Genomic DNA, 21,879 nt, shown 5'->3' with positions numbered 1-21,879 from the left:
AATGTGGGGACAATTTTTGTTTCAAAGGCCAAGGGCTAGACCATGGTTGAAGCCTTAGACAATTTTTGTTGTCCCACATAGGAAAGAGAGCCTCCCTCTTTGCACCTTATAAGGCATGAACCAATAGTTGAAAAGTACCACTAGTAACCATTGGTTCATGCCTTATAAAGTGTAAAGAGGGAGGCTTTTTTTCCTATGTGGGACAACAAAAAATTTCCTAAGGTTCCAATCATGGTCTAGTCCTTGGCCTTTGAAGCAAAAATTGTCCCCACAAATAATATTTTGACATTTTAGCAAAAACAAAAAAGTATTTTTAAGAACTACTAATTCCTTGGATCACGTTGTATGAACGGTTCAGATTTTCATGCACTAATATGGATTGTGTTGTCCAAGAAAAGGTTAACACCATATGCAATGCTTTTGATAAAGAGGGATGATTATTTAAAAGCAAGCACGAGGGTTTGCTAGTCTGTGGGTTCAATACCCTGTATAGATCTAATTACTAAGAAAGCAAATACTATTTTTTATCAATGTGAACCTTTAGCCAAATTTTACCAAAGAAAATACTTTTCCTTCTTTATTCTGTTTTGTGTGTAGCTATGACCTTTTCTTTTCCAATGGGCATAAGCCAGTGGTGTTCGGCAAACCTCACGACTGCACCTAATCCTGAACTGATCAAAATTGCCTACAAAATAAAGTAATCGCACCGCACTGCACTGCAAGTAGTAATGAACCACACCACATTGTAGTGTGCAGCTTTATGATAAGAAAACTGCACTGCACCCATATATATATATACATATATATATTTGATGTTAAATTTATATTAATAATTTAATATTATATAAAGTAAGCGGTCAGCATAGTATTAGTGCATTCTAGTTTCAAATTAAAAACTACTTTGTTTTGGTTAAATACTCTATCTCACACTCTCACAAAAATAAAAGTTCAAAAGTTTAATTTTATGTATATATTTGTGGTACTTTTAGTTCACTGTCAATCTGTCATGATTTTTTTTTTTTTGTCTTGTATATATTTGTGTGACTTTTTTTGTTATATATATAATATAAACTTATATAAATTTACTATCATATTGTCATGATTATTAATAGAAACTATAAGTTGATCATTACATCTTGAAAAAAATGTCATCCAAAAACTGACTAAAACGTATCTTGTATACCACACCGCACATATGACTGCAAAATTGAGGTGTAGTGTGGTTATGGTTTTGGCCAAACCGCACCACAAAGTACAATGCTTAAATTGGCCTAAAACCACACCGAACCGCACCGCAAACACCCCTAATTGAAACATCTAGGGCCTTTGCTAGTGCAATGTTTAATCTATAATCCTAAAAATTGAAATAACATAATTTAAAGCCAATTTTCATTTTATGTACATATCACATACTATGAAGTTGTCAATTTATGAAAGTAACATAACTTTCATATGAGCCCACTAATGACACTTTACACTTAACACTTTAATTTTTATGCACCGATCACAACTTTTTTTAGTATTATTAAAAATAATATGTACCAATCACAACTTGATACATTAGTTGAGTGTGAAATTAGATATGTTTGTAAACTTAGTGATGTTTAATCCATTCACAAACCAAAGGGTAATGACCGTTATGTTTATATTATTAAAGCATGAAGGGAAATACAATAAATTATGAAAAAATAAAATAAAATAAACCGGTAGTTTGTACTTTTTTTTTTTTTTTTTTGGGGAGAAGCAAACTGAATCGACTATTATTAATACATAAAGTTAGCCAACTTCGGCTAAAAGTATATGTAAAATGTGGGAGGGAATCTCCTCCATCCAAACCACTAAACCGCTAACATGTCTAGTATGTCGAGCAAGGCTATAAGCTATAGAATTCCCTTTTCTTTTGATATGAGAAAATCTAACATTAAGAAAAGAGTCTGCATGTATTTCAATCTCCTCAATGAGATTACCATAGGAAGCTAGGGACTGCTCCTCTGCTTGAATTGCTCTGTTAATGATCTCCGAATCTCCCTCAAGTATTATGGAGTTAAGATTAAGATCTCTTGCAAGCAAGATGGCTCTTTTTGCAACTGCTGCCTCCACGTCTACCACTGTACTTTGTAGTGTAGAGAATGATGGGAATAAAACTGATAAAGAATATTTCTTGAGCACAATGCACATCATGAGATTTGTAGGATGGCTCTTTGTTAGGGAAAGGCGAGAGAAAATTACATTTTACCACTCTAAATTATATCCCGGATTACACATTGCACCCTAAACTTTTTAAATGGACGTTTTGCACCATAAACTATGACCTTGTTACACTTTGCATTCCAAAATCAAGTTTATAGTTAACTTCGATGGAAAAATAAAGCACCACTTGAAAAGACCTAATAGCCCCTCTTCTTAATTTTTTAAAAACAAAAGATAAATTATACTTTACCACCCTAAACTATACTCCTAATTACACTTTGCACCCTAAACTTTAAATTTCCATCAAAGTTAATTAATGTTGGGGTGCAAAGTGTAATAAAGGATCATAGTTTAGGGTGCAAGACGTACATTTAAAAAGTTTATGGTGTGAAGTGTAATATGAGCTATAATTTAGAATGGTAAAATGTAATTTCCCCGAAAAGTGAGCACATCATTTGATGAAAGAACCTCCTTTGGATATTATTCAATATTCACTCATCAAAGGTGTAGACCAATTCTGATGAATGGTTTGAACCTGACATAGGACTAATCACAAATTAAAACTAAAAATTTGAGGTGCCCGAGACTCTCACGTAGGACTAATAATTTAATCACAAACTAACAGATTCCTAACAAGTCATGATCTTGATGACTCGTTGTACTAGTCCTTCCAAGAGCAAGAAGCATGGATATAAGAAAGTAAACAAACTGGTGGGTGGTCTTGTTCAGAAGAGTTATGCTCTCCAATAAGGCTTTATTTTGTTCTAATCATATGCTTGAGGACATTTGTTTTTTTAAAAGGAGAATAGAAACTGTAGGGAAGATAAACCCAAAAACATATATTGAGCCATGGGCCCTGTCCGAGGACACTTAGTAGTCCAAGAACAAGGGAACGTTGATGTAGAAGTGCGGGCTAGTAAATAGTGGAAAGTGATTAGTCATAAGAGTTCAGGAAGGTGGTCTGAGGACAAATTCCTCCTCGGCTGTAACAGTGCAGAGGTCAAAAGGGTTGACCTACCATCAAAAGCAACGTTCTAGGCAATTCCACTATTAAGGATAAGTATCAGGAAGTAATGAGACATGGAAATGGTAAGAAACATTTGAGGAAAGGCTGCTACCCCTACATTAAATGCTCTGCAACTAATTCTCTGGCTGCATTAATGTGGAAGTGATACCAGAACAGTGATTTTCAGCCTTATAGTTACTCCCAGAGACTTCAGGAAGGTTCTGATGGGATAAGGATCAATGCCAGCAACTTGATCTACACGTGGAGGGTGGAGATGGAAGAAAGAGGAAAGTATAAGAGAGAAAGAAGCCCCTGAATGAGAGGGATCGGAAAATTAAGAGAAAACACTGTAGTAACAAAAACTGGACCTGTAATCAAATTCAAAATAATTATATACAAGAACTAACCTCTTCGAATTGAGTTGATGGCGATTTTCTTTGGATAAAACCAGTTTATCTTTGTTTTCTTATCATCTGGATCCACTGTAATTGTTATCCAACTCATTAGAGCCTAATTTTCTAACCCATTCTCTACAAATTCATTGTAGTGGGCTTTTTGGGCCTAGATCCTATTACCTTTTAGGCTTAGGAATGAAATTGAATCCTTACAATTGGCGCCGTTTATGGAGATTTCTTGTGTTGTAGTGAGTTTAATGTTCAATTATCTTAGGTTCAAGTTCGAATCGAGGGGAGTCTATTGGTTCCCAACATTAAGACCAGTTTCTCAACCTTGAATGGAGAAGGGACCGAGAGGTTAGTGTGCATACCACCCATACTGGTAAGAGCCAATCACAAAGTGGGAGTGGCGTCTCTCATGAAGAAAATATTAGAAGCATGCAACTAGAGATTGACTGTTTGCGAAGGAGGTTGCACCACAAACGACGGAGAAGGTCTCTTTTAAATTTTGACTTTTCTTCTAATGATGATAGAGATGGCAGTCAAAGGTCCAGGTCAAGGACTCCCTTCAGTGAGTCTTTCTCGTGTGATGAGGATCAACACCATAGGCACAGACATAAGAGCCCATCTTGCAAAGGTCTGGGAAACGACTTTATGAGCATAACATTAAACCAAATTTCCAAATCACCTTTCACATACAAAATTGAGGGGGGAAAACTTCCTCGGTGTTTTACTCAGCCAACATTCACCATGTACAATGGTCGAACAGACCCTGTAGAGTATGTGAGCCACTTCAACCAGAGAATGATTGTGCACTACAAGAATGAGGTCTTGATGTGCAAGGTGTTCCTATCCAGTTTGGGGCTTGTAGAAATGAGGTAGTTTGATGGCCTGGGAGCAGGTTCTATTGATTCCTTTAAGGAACTCACCCGAGCGTTTGGATCTCGTTTTGTTTCTTATAGCAGAGTTCCTCAGCCCTTGGACTCTTTGTTGTCCATGACTATGTGAGAGGGAATGACCTTGAAAACATACTTTGATAGGTACTAGAAGATGTTCAATGAGATTGATGGGAATTTTGATGACATAGTTATAAGGACTTTCAAGGTCGGCCTGCCCATCGAGCATAATTTGAGAAAATCTTTGATGAGAAAGCTTGTAAGAAGTGTGTGCCAGCTCATGGACTGTATTAGTAAGTATAAACGGATAGAGAAGGACCAACAGCAAGGGAAGGGCAAGGCTAAGATTATCCCTCAAGATAGGGGAGATTTCAGGTTAGGATAGATATAACAATAACCAGCCCTGAAGAGATTTTTCTGGACAGTCTGGGTCTACTGCTACTTAGGTAGTCAACAAAGTGTTCCGTAAGTCAGTGCATCAAGTCTTGGAAAAAATTAAGAATGAGTCATACTTTAAATGGCCAAATAAAATGGAAGGAGACCTTATGAAGCACAAGCAAAGCCTTCATTGCTAATACCACCAAGAGCGAGGGCACACTACAAAAAATTGTAGAACTTTATGGAGTTATCTAGAGCAGTTGGTCAAAGAAGGAAAGTTAAAGCAATTTTTATATCAGCCCGGTAGGCAAGGGGGCCAAACAAGATTGAGATCTCAGAGAGATACTTCTTTGAGAGCCCATTTGGGCATGATTAATGTTATTCTAGCTGTTCTGGGGAGGGTTGGTTCTCGTCCTTCCCGGGTGTTGTCCATAGCTTGGCCATATGTAGAGGACTCCACCCCTGAACCGAAAAGGCCTAAAATGGAGGTTTGACTAGCGTTGAGTTTCTCGGATAAGGACAAGGTTGGAACCATACAGCCACACGATGATGCCCTAGTGGTCACTCTCAGGATAGGAGGGTATGATGTGAAGAGGGTATTGGTGGATCAGGGCAACAGGGAAGAAATCATGCACCCTAATTTGTATAAAGGGCTAAACTCAAAACCTAAGGATTTGACAAGTTATGATTTACCTTTTTTAGGCTTTGATAGGAAAGTTGTTTTTCCAAAGGGTCAGATTAAACTACCGGTACAAGCAAGTTTAGAAGTGGTGGAAGTAGACTTCATTGTGGTGGATGCTTACTCCCCCTACGCTGCCATTGTGGTAAGACCCTAGCTTCATGCCTTGAGGGCTGTTTCTTTCACCTTGCACTTAAAAGTGAAATATCCATCCGAGGACCAGATTAAGGAGTTGGTTGGGAGCTAGTCTGTGGCTAGGTAGTGCTTGGTAGTTGCAATTATGCATCAGCCTGAAGTTAAGTACTTGGCCTTTGCTGAGGGGGGCTTATAGCAATCAAGGATTCTGGTGTTATCTATGGATGTGGTGTCAGAAGGGGCAAAGTGTAAGAAGTTAGAGAAAATTGTTATAGATGATGATTCAGAAAAGTTTTTTCAAGTCAGGGCTCAATTGCCTTCTCAAGAGAAGGAAGAGTTGATAGTGTTTCTCAAGAGAAATATTGATGTGTTCACATGGAGTGCTTACGAAACTCTTGGGGTGGACCCAAACTTCATTTGCCATCATTTAAATGTCAACCTGGCTGTTGTCCCCAAAAAGTAACCATCTCAGCGTTCATCTAAAGAGCATTCTGATGCTGTCAAGGACGAGGTGATCAAACTTAAGTAGGCTAGGGCTATTAAAGAGGTTTTTTTTTACCTTGACTAGCTAGCCAACATGGTGGTGATGAAGAAGAAAAGTGGAAAATGACGAGTATGTGTAGATTTCACAGGTTTGAACAAAGCTTGCCCCAAGGATCTTTTCTCCATGCCTTGAATAGATCAATTGGTGGATGCCACTGTAGGCCATCCTCGGATGAGTTTTTTAGATGCCTTCTAAGGATACCATCAGATGCCTTTAGCTTTGGATGATCAAGAGAAAACAGCTTTTGTTACTCCTACTAGAAATTACCACTATAAGGTGATGTCCATTGGTTTAAAGAATGCAAGGTCTACATATTAAAGGATAATGACTAGGATGTTTGAGCTACAGTTAGGAAAAAATATTAAGGTTTATATAGATGATATGGTGGTAAAAAGTAAGCTAGAATCCGAGCATGTTACAACCTCGGGAATATCTTTAAGATATTAAGGAAACACAAGCTGCGTCTTAATGCTTCTAAGTGCTCTTTTGGTGTTGGTTCAGGAAAGTTCTTGGGGTACAGGGTCACTTACTATGGAATTGAAGTCAATCCTGACCAAATTAAAGTAATTAACAGTTTGCAGCTACCTCGGAATCCTAAAAAAGTCCAAAGATTAACAAGAATGACTATCGCCTTGAACCGATTATCTCTCAATCAATGTACAGGTGCAGACCTTTCTTCGAGTTATTGAATAAGTGGAAGGGATTTGAGTGGACTGAGGAATGCATCCTAGCCTTCCAGTAGCTGAAGGAATACCTTTTTCAGCCACCTATTATGTTCAAGCCTAAGGTGGATGAGGTTTTGTTCGCTTATATTGTTGTGGTTTCCCATGCCGTGAGCTTGGTGCTAATATTGGTTGATAGTGGTTTGCAGAGACTAATTTATTATGTGAGTAAGTCATTGCATGAAGCAGAAGTTTGTTATTTACCACTAGAGAAGGCTATTTTAGCAGTAGTACATGCTACACGTAAACTCCCTCACTACTTCCAATCTCACACAGTTGTTGTTTTAACCCAACTTCCGCTTCAATCATTACTTCGGAGTGCTGATTACACAGGAAGGATTGCCAAGTGGGGAACAATCCTAGGGGCTTTTGATATCAAATACATGCCTTGCACCTTTATCAAGGGCTAGGTCCTAGGAGATTTAGTGGCCAAGTTTGCTGAATCCCCACTAGAAGAGGAAGTTGAAAAGCAGAACATGGATGAAAAATCAGTTGGCATAGTCTCCTTGCAAGAGCCTTTATCTTGGAGGGTATATGTTGATGGTGCAGCAAATAAAAAAGAATCTAGAATGGGGCTAGTTGTAATTTCTCCTAAGAATATCATTATTGAAAAATCCTTAAGGTTGGGTTTTTTTGTCGCAAATAATGAAGCTGAGTATGAGACTCTATTGGTAGGGATGACTATAGTTCAGAAAATGGGAGGAAAAATAATGGAGATATTTTTGAATTCGATGTTAGTTTTAGGCCAGGTAAAGGGGGAGTTGGAGGCCAAGGATGTAAGAATGCAAGAGTATTTGAATCAGGTTAGGCGCTTGTGATCAGGGTTTGAGTTCTTCACCTTACTGCAAATCCCTAGGAGCAGGAATACACATGCTAATTCTCTTACCACTCTCGCAACCTCCTCGGCGTTGAGCTTACCTCGGGTTATCCTTGTTGAAGACTTGTACAAACCTATTGAGATAAAGAGATAGATGGTCCAGATTCATCAAATTAGGGTGGGACCTAGCTGGATGGACTCTATTGTACTATTCCTTAAGGAGGATATCTTGCCTGAGGGGAAGGCCGAGGCTGACAAAGTGTGAAGAAAGACTCCTTGATTTTGGTTATCTAAAGACCAAAAGTTGTACAAGAATTCTTTTTCTAGGCTGTATTTGCTATGCATACACCTTGAGGTAGTAGAGCTACTCGTAGAAGAGTTACATGAAGGGATTTGTGGAAGTCACACAAGAGGCAGATCCTTGTCTCACAGAGTCCTCACTCAGAGATATTGGTGGCCGAATATGTAAAAGGAATCATAAGAGTATGCGAAAAAGTGTGACCAGTGTCAAAAATTTGCTCCGAATATTCATCAACCAAGGGGTGTCCCCAATCCTCTATCTAGCCCTTGGCCTTTTGTTCAATGGGACTTGGATATTATATGGCCTTTCCCTAAAACCGCAAGGAATAAGAGATGGCTGCTGGTCGACATAAATTACTTCACCAAGTGAGTTGAAACTGAACCACTGGCAAATATCAGAGACGTGGATGCCAAGAGATTTGTTTAAAAAAATATTGTCACTCGGTTTGGGATCCTTCATACTCTCATCTTGGACAATGGTCTTCAGTTTGATAGCAAAACTTTTAGGAGGTACTGTTGTGACTTGGACATTAAGAATAGGTATTCCACCCCGACTTATCAATAGGGGAATGGACAGGCCAAGGCTGTCAATAAGGTCATAGTGAATGGACTCAAGAAGAGGCTAGATGATGCAAAAGAAAAATGAGTGGAAGAGCTGTTACACGTTTTTTGGACATATCATACTATACCATAGGTCAATAGGGGAGACCCCCTTTTCAATGACTTACGGGGCCGAGGCTGTAATTCCTCTAGAGATTGGATTCCCAATGTTGAGGACGAACTCTTTCACTCCAATAAACAATGATGGGCTGTTAGAGAAGAGTTTAGATTTAATTGAAAAGCGAAGAGAAAATGTCATGGTTCAATTGGTGTATTATCAACACAAGCTCAAGCAATGGTATAACTCAAATGTGAAGTTAAGGCCATTAGTGCCTGGAGACTTAGGATTAAGAAATGTTTTAGGTACTGCAAAGAACCCCACGTGGAGAAAGTTAGGGCCCAACTAGGAAGGGTCATATCATATCACCTCGGTGGCTAGAATAGACACATATTACCTGGAAGATCTAGATGAAAATGTTGTACCACACCCCTGGAATGTAAATAACTTGCGAATGTATTATTATTAATGAATGTCTTTTCTGCCATATTTTTGCTTATGATATTATGCGTTACACCTCATATCATTTTTCTAAGTGTTAAACAGAATCTTAGTCATGTCTGGCTCCTCGGACCACATACTTTAGGTAAATTAATACTTCATATCATTTTTCTAAGTGTTAAACAGAATCTTAGTCATGCTTAGCTCCTTGGACCACATACCTTGGGTAAATTAATACTTCTCATTATTGGTTTAAGTATTAAACACAACTTTAGTCATGTTTGTCTCCTTGGACCACATACTTTGGGTAAATTAATACTTCATATCATTTTTCTAAGTGTTAAACAGAATTTTCGTCATGCCTAGCTCTTCAGACCACATACTTTGGGTAAATTAATACTTCATATAATTTTTCTAAGTATTAAACAGAACATTGGTCATGCCTGGCTCCTTGGACCACATACCTTGGATAAATTAATACTTCTCATTATTGGTTTAGTATTAAACAAAATCTTAGTCATGCCTGGCTCCTCGGACCATATACTTTGGGTAAATTAATACTTCATATCATTTTTCTAAGTGTTAAACAGAACATTGGTCATGCCTGACTCCTCGAACCACATACCTTGGATAAATTAATATTTCTCATTATTTGTTTAAGTATTAAACAGAATCTTGGTCATACCTGGCTCTTCGGACCACATACCTTGGGTAAATTAATACTCTTCATAATTTGTTTAAGTGTTAAACAGAACCGTGGCTTTTTCTAGTTCCTCAGACCACACATTTTGGGTACGTTAACATTTCTTTGGCTATGAAAATGCGAAACAGAACTTCGGCCCTTTTAGGTTCCTTGAATCACATGCCTTGAGGAAGTAAGTACTCAACCCAGCCATACTGAATGGCAAAAACTCTCATTGTAGTAGCTTAATCATAAGAGCATTCTTGAGCATCACTTAAAGCATTTGCAAGTGTATCTATGATCTGTTTGTGAGCTAACTATCACCTATAGTTCCTTAGACTTACTAGTAAATGAAAGGTTAGGTATAGCCCTGAATGGACGGATGCTCACCTATTGCGTGAAATTAGAGAAAAATTCAACAATATATAGGATCCTCTGATTTAGCTATACTTAAGGTGTAGTAAACATGATATCATTTATGCAGCTAACTAAATGAAGAAGTGTCTCATTTTCATGTTGGTTAAGTATTAAGTGAAACAGAAACTATGTTAGGATTTGTGTGAGTATCACAAGAGTAAAAGAAAAGCTTATAATTATCACTAAACTAAGCCTTATAAAAAGGCAAGTTGATTACAAAAGGGAAAATTAGTTACAAATTTTGGAAACAAAAGCAACAGTAAAAAAAAAAAAAAAACTACTCTAAAAACTACTTTTTTATTACAAGTTTGTTTTTTGCTAGGGCCTTGGTGGACTGGGCGGGTGCTGCTGTTGAGGATTCAGGGCCCTTACCCCTAGAGGTCACCCTTGGCAGGCATAGGGAGAGTTGCCAAGACAATCTCCATCTTGGAAGGGACCTCTTTCTCTTTGGGGAGGTCTTGGGGAGCAGCTAGGGGCTTCGTGGCATCAAGGGCCACTCCCTTGGTCATGTCTATTTCTTTTTCAACAACCCTAGGCTGCTCGGCCACCTTGGAGTGGCTGTCAGGAAAAAGAAGGACCTTGGTTGGGCTATCCTTACCAATATTTGTCTCCTCGGAGGCAGTGTTAGCCTTAGAGTCGGCAGGACTTGACGCATGAATGTCAGGAGGATAGTATACACTCTTTGCTTTCCTGAGAGCAGAAGAGACCTTAACCCCTGCTTGGTTAAGGGCCTCATTCCACACTTGGAGGCAGTAGCTCCTACATACTTTTAAGACCTCAGCCTTGAGGGTCTCCTTGGTCTCTACCACCCCCACGTCACACTCATCCTGCTCAGCTTAATCCCTGGCCTTCTCGACCTCCTCTATTTTTTTTCCTGAGGACTGTGATTTGTTCCTTGAAGGAGGTTAGCTGGTCCTCAGTCTAGCGAAGTTGCCTTCGTTGACTCTCAACTTGCCTCTCAGCCCCTTTCAGGGCAACTTCAGCGCTCTTTTTGTCCCTGTTTGCCTCAGTCATCTTTTTGTTCAACTCCTGTATCCTTTCCTTGGCCACATTAAAGGCATCCACTGCTGCAGTGCGCCTCCCCTCCTTGTCCTTCATCTGCTTATGGGAGTTGCGGACTATCTCCTCAGTCCTATGTGCAGCTTGGACAGCCTACTAAGGGAAGGGGTATAATATGTAAGGGTAAGAGAGTGAGAACATGGATACAACCTTGAGCGTAAAAAATAAAAATAAAAAAAAACTTTTTAAAGTAAATTAAATTAGTTGAAGAACTTAACAGGGCGAGATCCCTTTTCAAGCTGAGGAACATTTCATGATTCCTCAGTCATCTAAGGTCAGCCATGTTAGCAGGCAGCAACAGAGCCTGCTCTATGGCCTTGGCCACATATCCAGCCTTTCCATGCTGGAAGTCCCTAATAGAGGCATCGCTAAGGAGAGGAGCTTCGTCCAACACCATGGAGGGAGTCCAGGCAGGGACTTCAGCCTGGTGGTTAGCCCTCACAGCTCCCTCGCTGAAGGATCTCGTTTGGATAACCTTGGCTTGTTTACCCCCCTCTGAGCCTTGGCCTCCTTGGATGGAGATTTCCTTCTCTTGTCCATTACCTCCTTCCCAATTTGGTCTCGCTTCCTCTTTTTATCAGCGGGCTCACGTTAGAAGGTCTGTGTAGAGAGAAGGGTAGAGGGTTTGGACTGGACTGCCTTCTCAAACGTGTTGCCTTTGACATGGGATTCCATCAGCTCTTAGAGGCTCGTCCTACGTTGTAGCACCATTGCATTTAGGATAGAAGGAGCTTCCTGGGTGCAGCTCATTTGGGCCGGGGGAAGATGGCTAAAGTCCTCGGCAAGAGCTTCAGGGAACTGGTGGTGGCTGAAGAATTCAAATTCGTCTTCGAATTTGAGGATTTCAACTACTTCCTCCTCCTCCCTGATAATTGGTAGGGATGGTGTGGCTACTTCCTCAGCGGTGCATTGGAGTGGCAATTCTATCTTTTGCACACTTTCTGGGATGGGGTTGGAGACAAGAAAGCCAGGGATTGTGACGTTGATTTAATGTAGACTCGAGTCCCTTACCTTTACCACACACTTTGGTGCTTGGAAGCTGGACGAGATTGGAGTGTAGCCTGAAATTAAATGTGCCTCCCTTAATTGTCCATCGCTATGAATGAATACCTTGGACTTGAGTACTATGTTCAAATCTAGTTGATTGACAAGGTTCAGGTTCGGAATGGTTGAATACTTATCTACAAAATTATCAAAAACAGAAGAGCCATGTTAGAATAAGAGATGCAAGTCAAAGGGAAACCAAATGACAAGTAAAAAATAAAGAAAATGGGGAGCATGGGAGACACTGGTGAGAAAAAGGGGTATTATCATTAGAACAAAGAACCTAGACTCAGGAGCCCCACCTGGTGTCCCTTCTCTTGTTGGGCAATGGAGGCCATCATGCCACTCCCTGAAGACAATTAGGTAATCCTTATTGATGCCTTTGTTGGATTCGGGGAGGCACGATATAAGCCTAACCTCAGGGTACCTAGTTTTTAGATAATACCCCTGTCCTATTAAGTGGTGACGATTGTAAATCCAATTAACATCGTGGTGGGTGAGGTTCACACCCATTTTCTCATTGAGGGCGTCTATACTACCTAAGATCCTAAACATATTAGGGGCGCACTAAGTAGGGAAAAGCCTATGAGCTATAAGATAATCCCTAGTAACTCTACCTATTAGGATTCTCATCCCTCCCTCTATGAAGGCAATCATGAGGATCACTACTTCTCCCTCCTGTCTCTCGGTGTGCCACCCTCCCTATTTGCAGTATCTAATGGACACTCCTGGTGGTATTCGATGTTGAGCTTTAAAACTCTCTATACTCTCAGGGGAGTCTACTAAGTAGGCGAATCTACCCATTTGAGAGGGGAAAGGAAGGGAATAGGTAGACGAAATGAAATTAAGTGGCCAAGGAAAGAAAGGACTCTAAACAAAAAGAAAAACGAGAAAGACCAAAGTGAAGAAAAAAGGAAGAGATGGCTAGAAACTACTTACGAGAATGAAGAAAAGCTCCTCAGACTAGCTCTTGAATTTTGAGAGTGTAAAAAGTGAGGTAGATGAAGCTTCTGAGTGATATATGTATGAAAGAGAAAAGCAAGCGGGAAAACTCCCACTCGCGTTCCCATAAAATTCCCAACTGTTGGATCTGTATCGTACTGTAGAACGTGGGGAGCATGAAGTCACAGAAATTAAATGCGAGCGCTTCCCGAATGCCGAAATGTTAGGAGCGTGCTTTGAGTAATTGAAAAGGCTTCTGCACAAGCAGAGATGACATATGGTAAGGTTTGGGTAATTGCGATAATATCAAAGTCCTCATTTTTTCCTCCGAGGAGCAAAAGAGGAGAATTTCGATGGCCTATTGTAGGGAAGATGGCCTAGAAATGTATATTGGGCCATGGGTCTTGTTTGAGGACACTTAGTAGTCTGAGGACAAGGGAACATTGATGCAGAAGTGCGGGCTAGTAAATAGTGAAAAGCGACTGGTTATAAGAGTTCAGGAAGGTGGTCCAAGGACAAATTCCTCATCGGTTGTAACGGTGCAGAGGTCAGAAGGGTTGATCTGCCATCAAGAGCAACATTCCAGGCAATTCCACTGTTAATGATAAGTATCAAGAAGTAACGAGACATGGGAAAGGTAAGAAATATCTGAGGAAAGACTGCTACCCCCCATTAAATGCTCTATAGTTAATTCTCTGGTCGCATTAATATGGAAGTGATACCAAAACAGTGATTTTCAGCCTTACAACTGCTCCCAGAGACTTCAAGAAGGTGCTGATGCGACAAGGATCAAGGCCAGCAACTTGATCTACACGTGGAGGGTAGAGATGAAAGGAAGAGGAGAGTATAAGAGAGAAAGAAGCCCTTAAATGAGAAGGATTGAAAAATTAAGAAGAAAACACTGTAGCAACAAGAATTGGACTTGTAATCAAATTCAAAAGAATTATATACAAGAACTAACCTCCTCGGATTGAGTTGAGGATGATTTTCTTTGGATAAAACCAGTTTATCTTTGTTTTCTTGTCATCTGGATCTACTATAATTGTTATCCAACTCATTAGAGCCTGGTTTTCTAACTCACTCTCTATAAATTCATTGTATTAGGCTCTTTGGGCCTAGATCCTATTACCTTTTGGGCTTAGGAATGAAATTGAGTCCTTATAGAAACCTTTATTACTATGAAAACGAGGCTAAATTCCAAGACAATTGTTGATATATTCACATAATTTAAAACCAATTTTCATTTCTTAATAATAATATTAAAGGTGTACCTATTACCTAATGTCATATATTCACATAATTTAAAACCAGCTTATATTTCTTAATCTAAGAAATTAAGTTTTGGGTAAGATAAGAATATGTTTAATTTGGTAAAACAAATCATCTTCGTTTAGAATAGTACTTACATTTATAATACGTTGATTTGGTAATAAATTTACTTTTTGACCTACCAATACCATACAATATGAAAAATTATATGATTCTTTTTCTCTTTTGATAAGTAAAAATTATGTTTTAAAATTTGTTTTTTGAAGTACATGATAAGCTTGAGTGATCTTACCAACACAGTCTTTTTCATAATAACTTGTTAAAGTTGTAAGTTTTTATTGATTTTCACATAAATTGGTTAAGAATTCATCACCTTAGTAGTTATGAAAATTGATTAAGATTTACCTATAACTTTTGTTACCAATTTTTTCATAAAGGTAAGTTTAAAACTACACATATTTTGGGCTTAGTGTATGATATATATGTGTGTGTGTTATGGTTGAAAATTTGAAATGGTAGGTTGTGGTTTGTGTGTCTGATATCAATTCTTCCCTCAAAAAAAGGTAAATTTAAAATTACAATAAATTCACAACGACCGAAAACGGTAAGTTGTGGAATGTGGATAGTGTATGATATCCAAAAAGTAGTGGTGTCATGGATGATTTCCATGTGATGTCAAATTGATAATATTTTATCATTTTAATAGTTGTAAAATTTGTCGTATTTCTAGCATTATTAAAAATTATTTTCCTTCATGTTCAAAAAAATAAAGGGCAAAATGCAAATTGCCCCCTCTAAGTTTAACTCAAATTCATTTTAATATTTTAATTTTATTTTTGTTCAACTGGTAAAGTCTCTGATGGTTAAATAAGATGATGTGAAGCTCAATTTTTGCTTACATCAAAATTTGATTGGTATTTTAGTTTGATGATAAAGAGTTATTATCAAGAGTGAAATTCATATGTTAAAACTTTCTCAAGAAAAAAAAAAAAACACTTTGGTTCAATTAAGTCATCTAAATTTTAAATTTTAAATTCAAGCATTCCATCCACTTTCATTAATTTTTTTTTTCTCACATGAAAAAAAATCTATAAAATTAACAAAAATATTTTATTTCTTTTTTTCATGTGATAATTTAAAAAAAAAAAATTCATTAGTTAATTGTACACTTAATGGCAATTTTAACGGAATTGGACAGGATGTCTAAATTTAATATATTTAAAATTTAGAGAACTCAATTAATTAAAAGTAAAGTTACATTACTAAAATGAATATTAGACAAACATAGAAGGGGCAATTTGATTTTAACATTAAAAAAAAAAAAAAAAGTTTTGCCAAGAATTTGCAATTTATTTTTTAATTATTAAATAAATTAATATATGTTTTTTTTTATCTGCTCCTGACGTGTCAAATCTTTAGCCCACACTAGTCGCTTCTTGTACCTATAACCTTCCAGACAAGACTCGGTAGCTTCAAGAAAAGAAAACCCAACACCTTGGGGCGGACGAAATGGCTAAATAACCATAAAATCCTAACAATATAATTAGTTGTCAACGTTTTCAAACTATTTTTTTTTTAGCACCTCGAGTCTCAGAAAATCGAGTTATGCGCTCATACCTCGAGTCTTTGATGCTCGATTTTTATAGTTTGACCTGGCCTAGTTCCACGTGGCATCCCACGTGGAACTCGAGTCTCTGACTCGAGGTCTAAATCAAAAAAATTTCAAAATATTTTCAACATCCAACTCTCTCATCCACAAACCAAAATACCAAAAAAAAAAAAAAAATCAGATCACAGAGAGAGAGAGAAAGAATCTAGAAAAAGATGCTGAAAGAATCTAGAAAAAGATGCTCCAGGCCGACGCCGCAGTGCGGCCAGGGTCGCGCAGGCCGCGCGACCCGGGTCGCTCAGGCCGCGCGACCCAGGGTCGCGCCTGTTCTGGGTTTTTTTTTTTTTTTTTTTTTTTCTTCTGGCTTTCGGCTTCTTTCTTGTTGTTCAGGTTTTTTTTTTTTTTCTTCATGCTCTGATTTCTTTCTGGGGGGTTAATATTGGCTTAGACCTCGAGTATCTGAGACTCGAGTTCCACGTGGGATGCCACGTGAAACTAGGCCAGGTCAAACTATAAAAATCGAGCATCAAAGACTTGAGGTATGAGCGCATAACTCGATTTTTTGAGACTCGAGGTGCTAAAAAAAAAAATAGTTTGAAAACGTTGACAACTAATTATATTGTTAGGATTTTATGGTTATTTAGCCATTTCGTCCCCTTGGGGCCTAAAAACCAGAACAGAGCCCACCTTTACTCTCAAATATCTCACTCTGTTTTTTCCGCCGCTAGAAACAATATATACCCACATTCGAAGCACAACCCATTTTCTCTCAGCATCAAAAATGGCCGAAAACACTGAAATCTCTGCCATTAAAGAAGAGCCAAAAGGACCCCAGAACCTGTTCTCGTTGTTCCCAAAGTTCAAGCTTGAAATCCCATTTCTGAAGCATGGAGGACCGAAGGTAGAGGCTGTTGTGAAAGAGGAAGTGAAAGGAGAAATAGTGGTTGGTGGCGATGAAGGTAAAGAAGACTCGACTAAGAAACCTGATGTTGTGAAGTTTGCAGAGAGGAAACCGGTGATTCCACCCCCTTTGGCGGTTGAGGCTGAAGAGGCTTCTACTAAGACATCCAATCCTTTTATCCTGTGGCAGGTTTGCTTTTTTATTTATTTATTTATATATTTGTTTAAATTCCTTGTTCTTTTTGTGTGTTGTGGTAAATTGTGTTTGGTTGTTGAGAGAGAGAGAGAGAGAGAGAGAAAGAGAGAGAGAGAGAGAGAGAGAGAGAGTTTGAATGTGATAACTTGGAATTTGTGTTGTTTGGTCATTGGATGATGGTGTTTTTCAGGTTGAGTTGAGTATGGCATGATAAAGTTGTAGTAAGATTTTGAAATTGGGGTTGTGATAATTGTGTTTGGATGATTTGAGTCTACACTTTGTCTTTGTGAGTTGAGATGGGCCTTTTTTTTTAATCGTGTTTTGTCACCATTTGTGTGTCTGGAAAAGTTGCAAAATGCAGAGAAACTATATCAGCAAAGTTGATTCAATTCAAGGCATAGGCAAAGGGACCATAGTTTTTTTTTTTTTCCTCCCAAAACTAGATAAGGATGAAGTTTAGGATATGATAGTTGGGTTGAGTAGAATTTTCGCACGTCGTGTGTGTGAGAGACAGAGTAAGCATATATTGGCCAAAATAGAGCACATGTTGGCTAGGCTGATTCAGTACCATTTTTAGTCAGCTTCAGCTGTTTCAACCATTATTCAGCTACTCAGTGAGTTTCTAAGTTGTTCATCTTTTGTGCTTGAACTTATTTGTTTTCCTTGCGCGGTGAATACTAGACATGAGCTTATCTCCTCCCCATTTACTATGAGTTCTCCCATGATATGATTTAAGCTTGCTACAAGCCTACAACTACGTTTGTTGGACTGCCTCAATTGAAATATTCTTAAGAGGAAAGGAATTATTTGACCATCTCTTGTATGACAAACCATCATCCTCTGCATGTGTTAGTGATACGACAAGCTTAGATGGGTAAACTACCCTTCATACTACTGCTACCTCAGCAAGCCTTTGGGATCTAGAAAACAATCTGATCGTGTCACTCATGCTTGCTATTATCAATCCCAATATAGGAGTCACTTTGATGCACCTCTGATCTGCGAAGGCCATTTGGGAGCACTTGCAGCATATTTATTCTAGGTTTGAATAATGTTTGTAAGTAGTATTTCAATCTTGAGCAAGGCAGTCCGAGCTTGGCAGAATATTATTATTAGGTCTTGGGGGTACTTGAGGAGAGAAACTTGTATCAACCACACTCAGCTGATCTAAACTATATGGAAAAACAACGCCAGCATATGGATGTAGTGCGATTTCTCAGTGGTCTGAAATCTGAGTATGAGCCAGTTTGTGCCTAGATCTTGTGTTAACTCCTGACCTTCCCTCTTTACATGAGGTTTATTCCCCAATGCTTTAATAATTTTGACACAAACACCGGTTCTAGTAAGAGCTCTGTGCTTGTCGCCTCTTGTGGCAGTTCTAATGTATCACTAAGATGTTGTAGTAGTCAGGGTGATCATAATGTGCATGGTGGATGTGACTCTAGGGGAGTTGCAACTGCACTAGAAACCAAGAACATAAGAAGTGTATGCATTGTGGGGGGCAACAATCATACCATAGATTACTTTTGGGATCTCCATGGCAAATCCTTGGGTTTGCCAATTAGGAATTCTATCAGGATGAGTCTCCTCTAGCATCAAGATCGTCCACTAGACCCAATAGTAGAATTGATCTCTATATCCAAGGACGGGCATGCTTTGCATCAAAAGTGGGTTAGCTTCTTACTACACAACCACTCTAGCTTAGTCAGGCATTGCACCCCACTATCTTTTCTCTCTGCCTCTTATCTATGGGTCATCAATTCTGGTGCCATTAAGCATATGATTGGTGCGTTTACTAATCTTTTTGGTTATCATATTGTTACATCACCTTAGAGTGTTACATTACCTAACAGTTCCTTAACCAAAGTTCGGGGCTCTAAAACCACTCGCCTTATGTGTTATCTGTTTTAATCATTCCTGGTTTCCCTTTAATTAGTTGTCCATTAGTAATGTAACCAAGGAAAAACCTTAAGTGTTGTGTTAGTTTTTGCCCCTCCTGAAGTATCTTTCAAGTTCTGCAGCTTAAACTGATGATTGGTGTGGGACATAAGTTTGGTGCTTGCAACTATTTGGATTTTGCACCTATCTCTTTTGCGAGTCCTTTAGTCTTCCTTATCTTTCATGGAGTGGCATTGTCAACTTGGTCACTCGTCTCTGGCCATATTGAAGAATCAAGTCTACACTCATAGTCACATTTCTTCTTTATCCCATGAATTATGTCAAATCAGTAAACACAATAGTGTGTCATTCCCCTCTAGTTCTGTTGTTTTAGTTCCTAATCCATTTGAGTTAGTCCATTTCAATATATGAGGCCATTTCCATGTTTCATCAAATAGATTTCAATATGCTGTTACTTTTGTTGATGATTACTCCCGAATGACTTGAGTGTTGGCTATTTTAATGTGAAATCGTTCCAAGTAAATGTCAAATTTTCAAATTTTTCGCAAAGAAATCAGAACCTAATATGGCCAAAAATATCCGAAATTGTGCATTCTGACAATGCCAAAAATGTCTAAAAACATCATTTCTTAGCTACTTATTTATCTGAAAAAGGCATTGTGCACCATACCATTTGTCCTCACTTACCACAACAAATTGGCGTTGCTGAGTGAATTTAGACATCTCCTTGATATTTCCTGAGACCTTTTGTTTCATATGAATGTACCCAAACAGTTTTGGATTGATGTTGTTCTGACTGCATGCTTCCTCATTAACCGAATGCCATCCACCATGCTTGATGGAGCATCTTCTCTCTCCAACTTATTCATGTCTTCTCCAGGTCTGGTTGATAGGAATGGGAATCATTCCTATCAACTTTCATGTCCTGCAAAGCTTTCAACAGTTTTACTTAAGTCCTGTACACAATCAGTCAAACAGTTTTACTGAAAACTATTAAATAGTTTTACTCAAGTCCTGTCCACTATCAGTCAAGTGTTTAGTAATGGTAATAACAATTTTCAATGAGATATTCACCTTTCTTTTCTGTTCAATCAAAGCAAACTATCAGATTTTCTTTGGCGGTCTAATGTCGGTTGTCTCAATACCTTGAAGGTTCAGCTACCTAGTTTTACCCTAACTAGGTTTAGTTAAATTTTGGCACCGCATTGAAATGACCTAATTTGGGTGTATTTCGTTTATTCCACTTTGCAACAGCCTTTTTGTGTGTTCTCAGACCATAAACACAAGAATGATTGTAAACTTAAGTTTCCACTTAACTGCAGTTGTAATTCCCCTACTCCACCTCCTTTATTTATATATAATAATGAATATGTTTGTATACTGGTAGGTTTATGCTCTGGGAGGATTCATTGTATTGAAGTGGATATGGGGAAGATGGCAGGAGAGGAAGGCCCAAAAGGGTCCTGATGATGATGATAATGATGAATCTTCAGATGCTGAATAGGTTCATCATCTGATCTCGCTAATCCTCAATGTGTGAAAATATTGGAATAGTGTTTCTAATATTTGGGGGGTTCTTTTACTGTGAATGTAAAAATTAGTTGGCCACTGAACTAGCAGATAATCGCTTTTAATTCATACAGGGATTCAAGTTCTCTAATTGCCTTTCTGGTTTGCTTCTCAAATCACGTACTTGTTCTATCCTGTTTGCATTTTCATGTCACTTGGTTGTAAACAATATCCTCATAAGGCCCGTACCGGGTTAAAAATAGAGTTTTCGCCTCATGAATGTTTTTTATTACACTTATAAAGAAATGAATGTTTTTTTTAATTAAGGGTGAATCAGGTGATGCAGTATATCAGGCAGATAATTATTATCACTCTCTTTGGGTTTCAAGCTCTCCAATTGCTTCTGATGTTTAATTATAAAATATGAACTTGAGTTCCGTTGATCCTTGTGTTGTCCATTTACATGGCAATGGTTTTTTTTTTTTTTTTTGCATGGCAATGGTTGCAATCCATACAACTGATTTTCAGCAGACCATTTAACTATCAATGGAGTTATCCTGCCATGTGACTGGAAAAAAAGGGTTATGGCCTTGTGAGTGTGTTCAGTTGGTAGATGAAGGCAATATATTAGGATTCATGCCTCATCCAATTTTCTACCTACTGCAAACCCAAGTTCATTCTTCTTACCAATTTTCTGTATAATGCATCTCAGAGGCCAGAGCTCTATGACATGCAAATTGTACAGTTACACTTTCGGGTGAAAGTACAAAGTTTGAGGATTGTGGTAATAGCATAGACCTCATGATACTGTTATGTAGGAGTAGCATGCAGCTGTAGATGCTGAGAGTTAAACTAGAAGTATAACAGGAGGATTTGAATCACTCAAGCTTATATTTGACATGAAAAGCATTCAACTATTATTCTATGACCTGTTGAATGTTGATGAATGCGCAAATCCTGTTTTGAGACTTTCCCCTTCCTTGATGCAATTTATAATTGCATGACTAGCTAAAACAAGGTAATAAGAGCCACAGATGTTTCTATGTAGAATTCCACTCTTAGAAAAAGGCAAAAGATAATAATATTGCAAAGGTCTTGTGGTTTAGTAATCTTGTCTAATGCTCTTGTGGGGGAAGAATTTGGTTTTGAAAGGAAAAACTCATTTAATTAAAATTCCACCAATGGGCATTTC

General features: G+C 38.3%; 1 protein-coding gene across 1 annotated transcript; it reads left to right on the top strand.

Annotated features, from left to right (window-relative positions):
* Nucleotides 1-16,835: 16,835 nt before the first annotated feature.
* LOC111988653 (uncharacterized) lies at nucleotides 16,836-21,013 on the top strand. The gene is made up of 2 exons (XM_024020437.2): nucleotides 16,836-17,273; nucleotides 20,566-21,013. Exons 1-2 carry the CDS (start codon nucleotides 16,965-16,967, stop codon nucleotides 20,680-20,682), a joined length of 426 nt encoding a protein of 141 aa, XP_023876205.1. The 5' UTR covers nucleotides 16,836-16,964; the 3' UTR covers nucleotides 20,683-21,013.
* Nucleotides 21,014-21,879: the final 866 nt, after the last annotated feature.

Source organism: Quercus suber, unplaced genomic scaffold, assembly GCF_002906115.3.
Source record: "Quercus suber isolate HL8 unplaced genomic scaffold, Cork oak 2.0 scaffold_561, whole genome shotgun sequence".
NCBI classification, from domain to species: domain Eukaryota; kingdom Viridiplantae; phylum Streptophyta; class Magnoliopsida; order Fagales; family Fagaceae; genus Quercus; species Quercus suber.
This window is presented reverse-complemented; position numbering and strand designations above follow the sequence as displayed.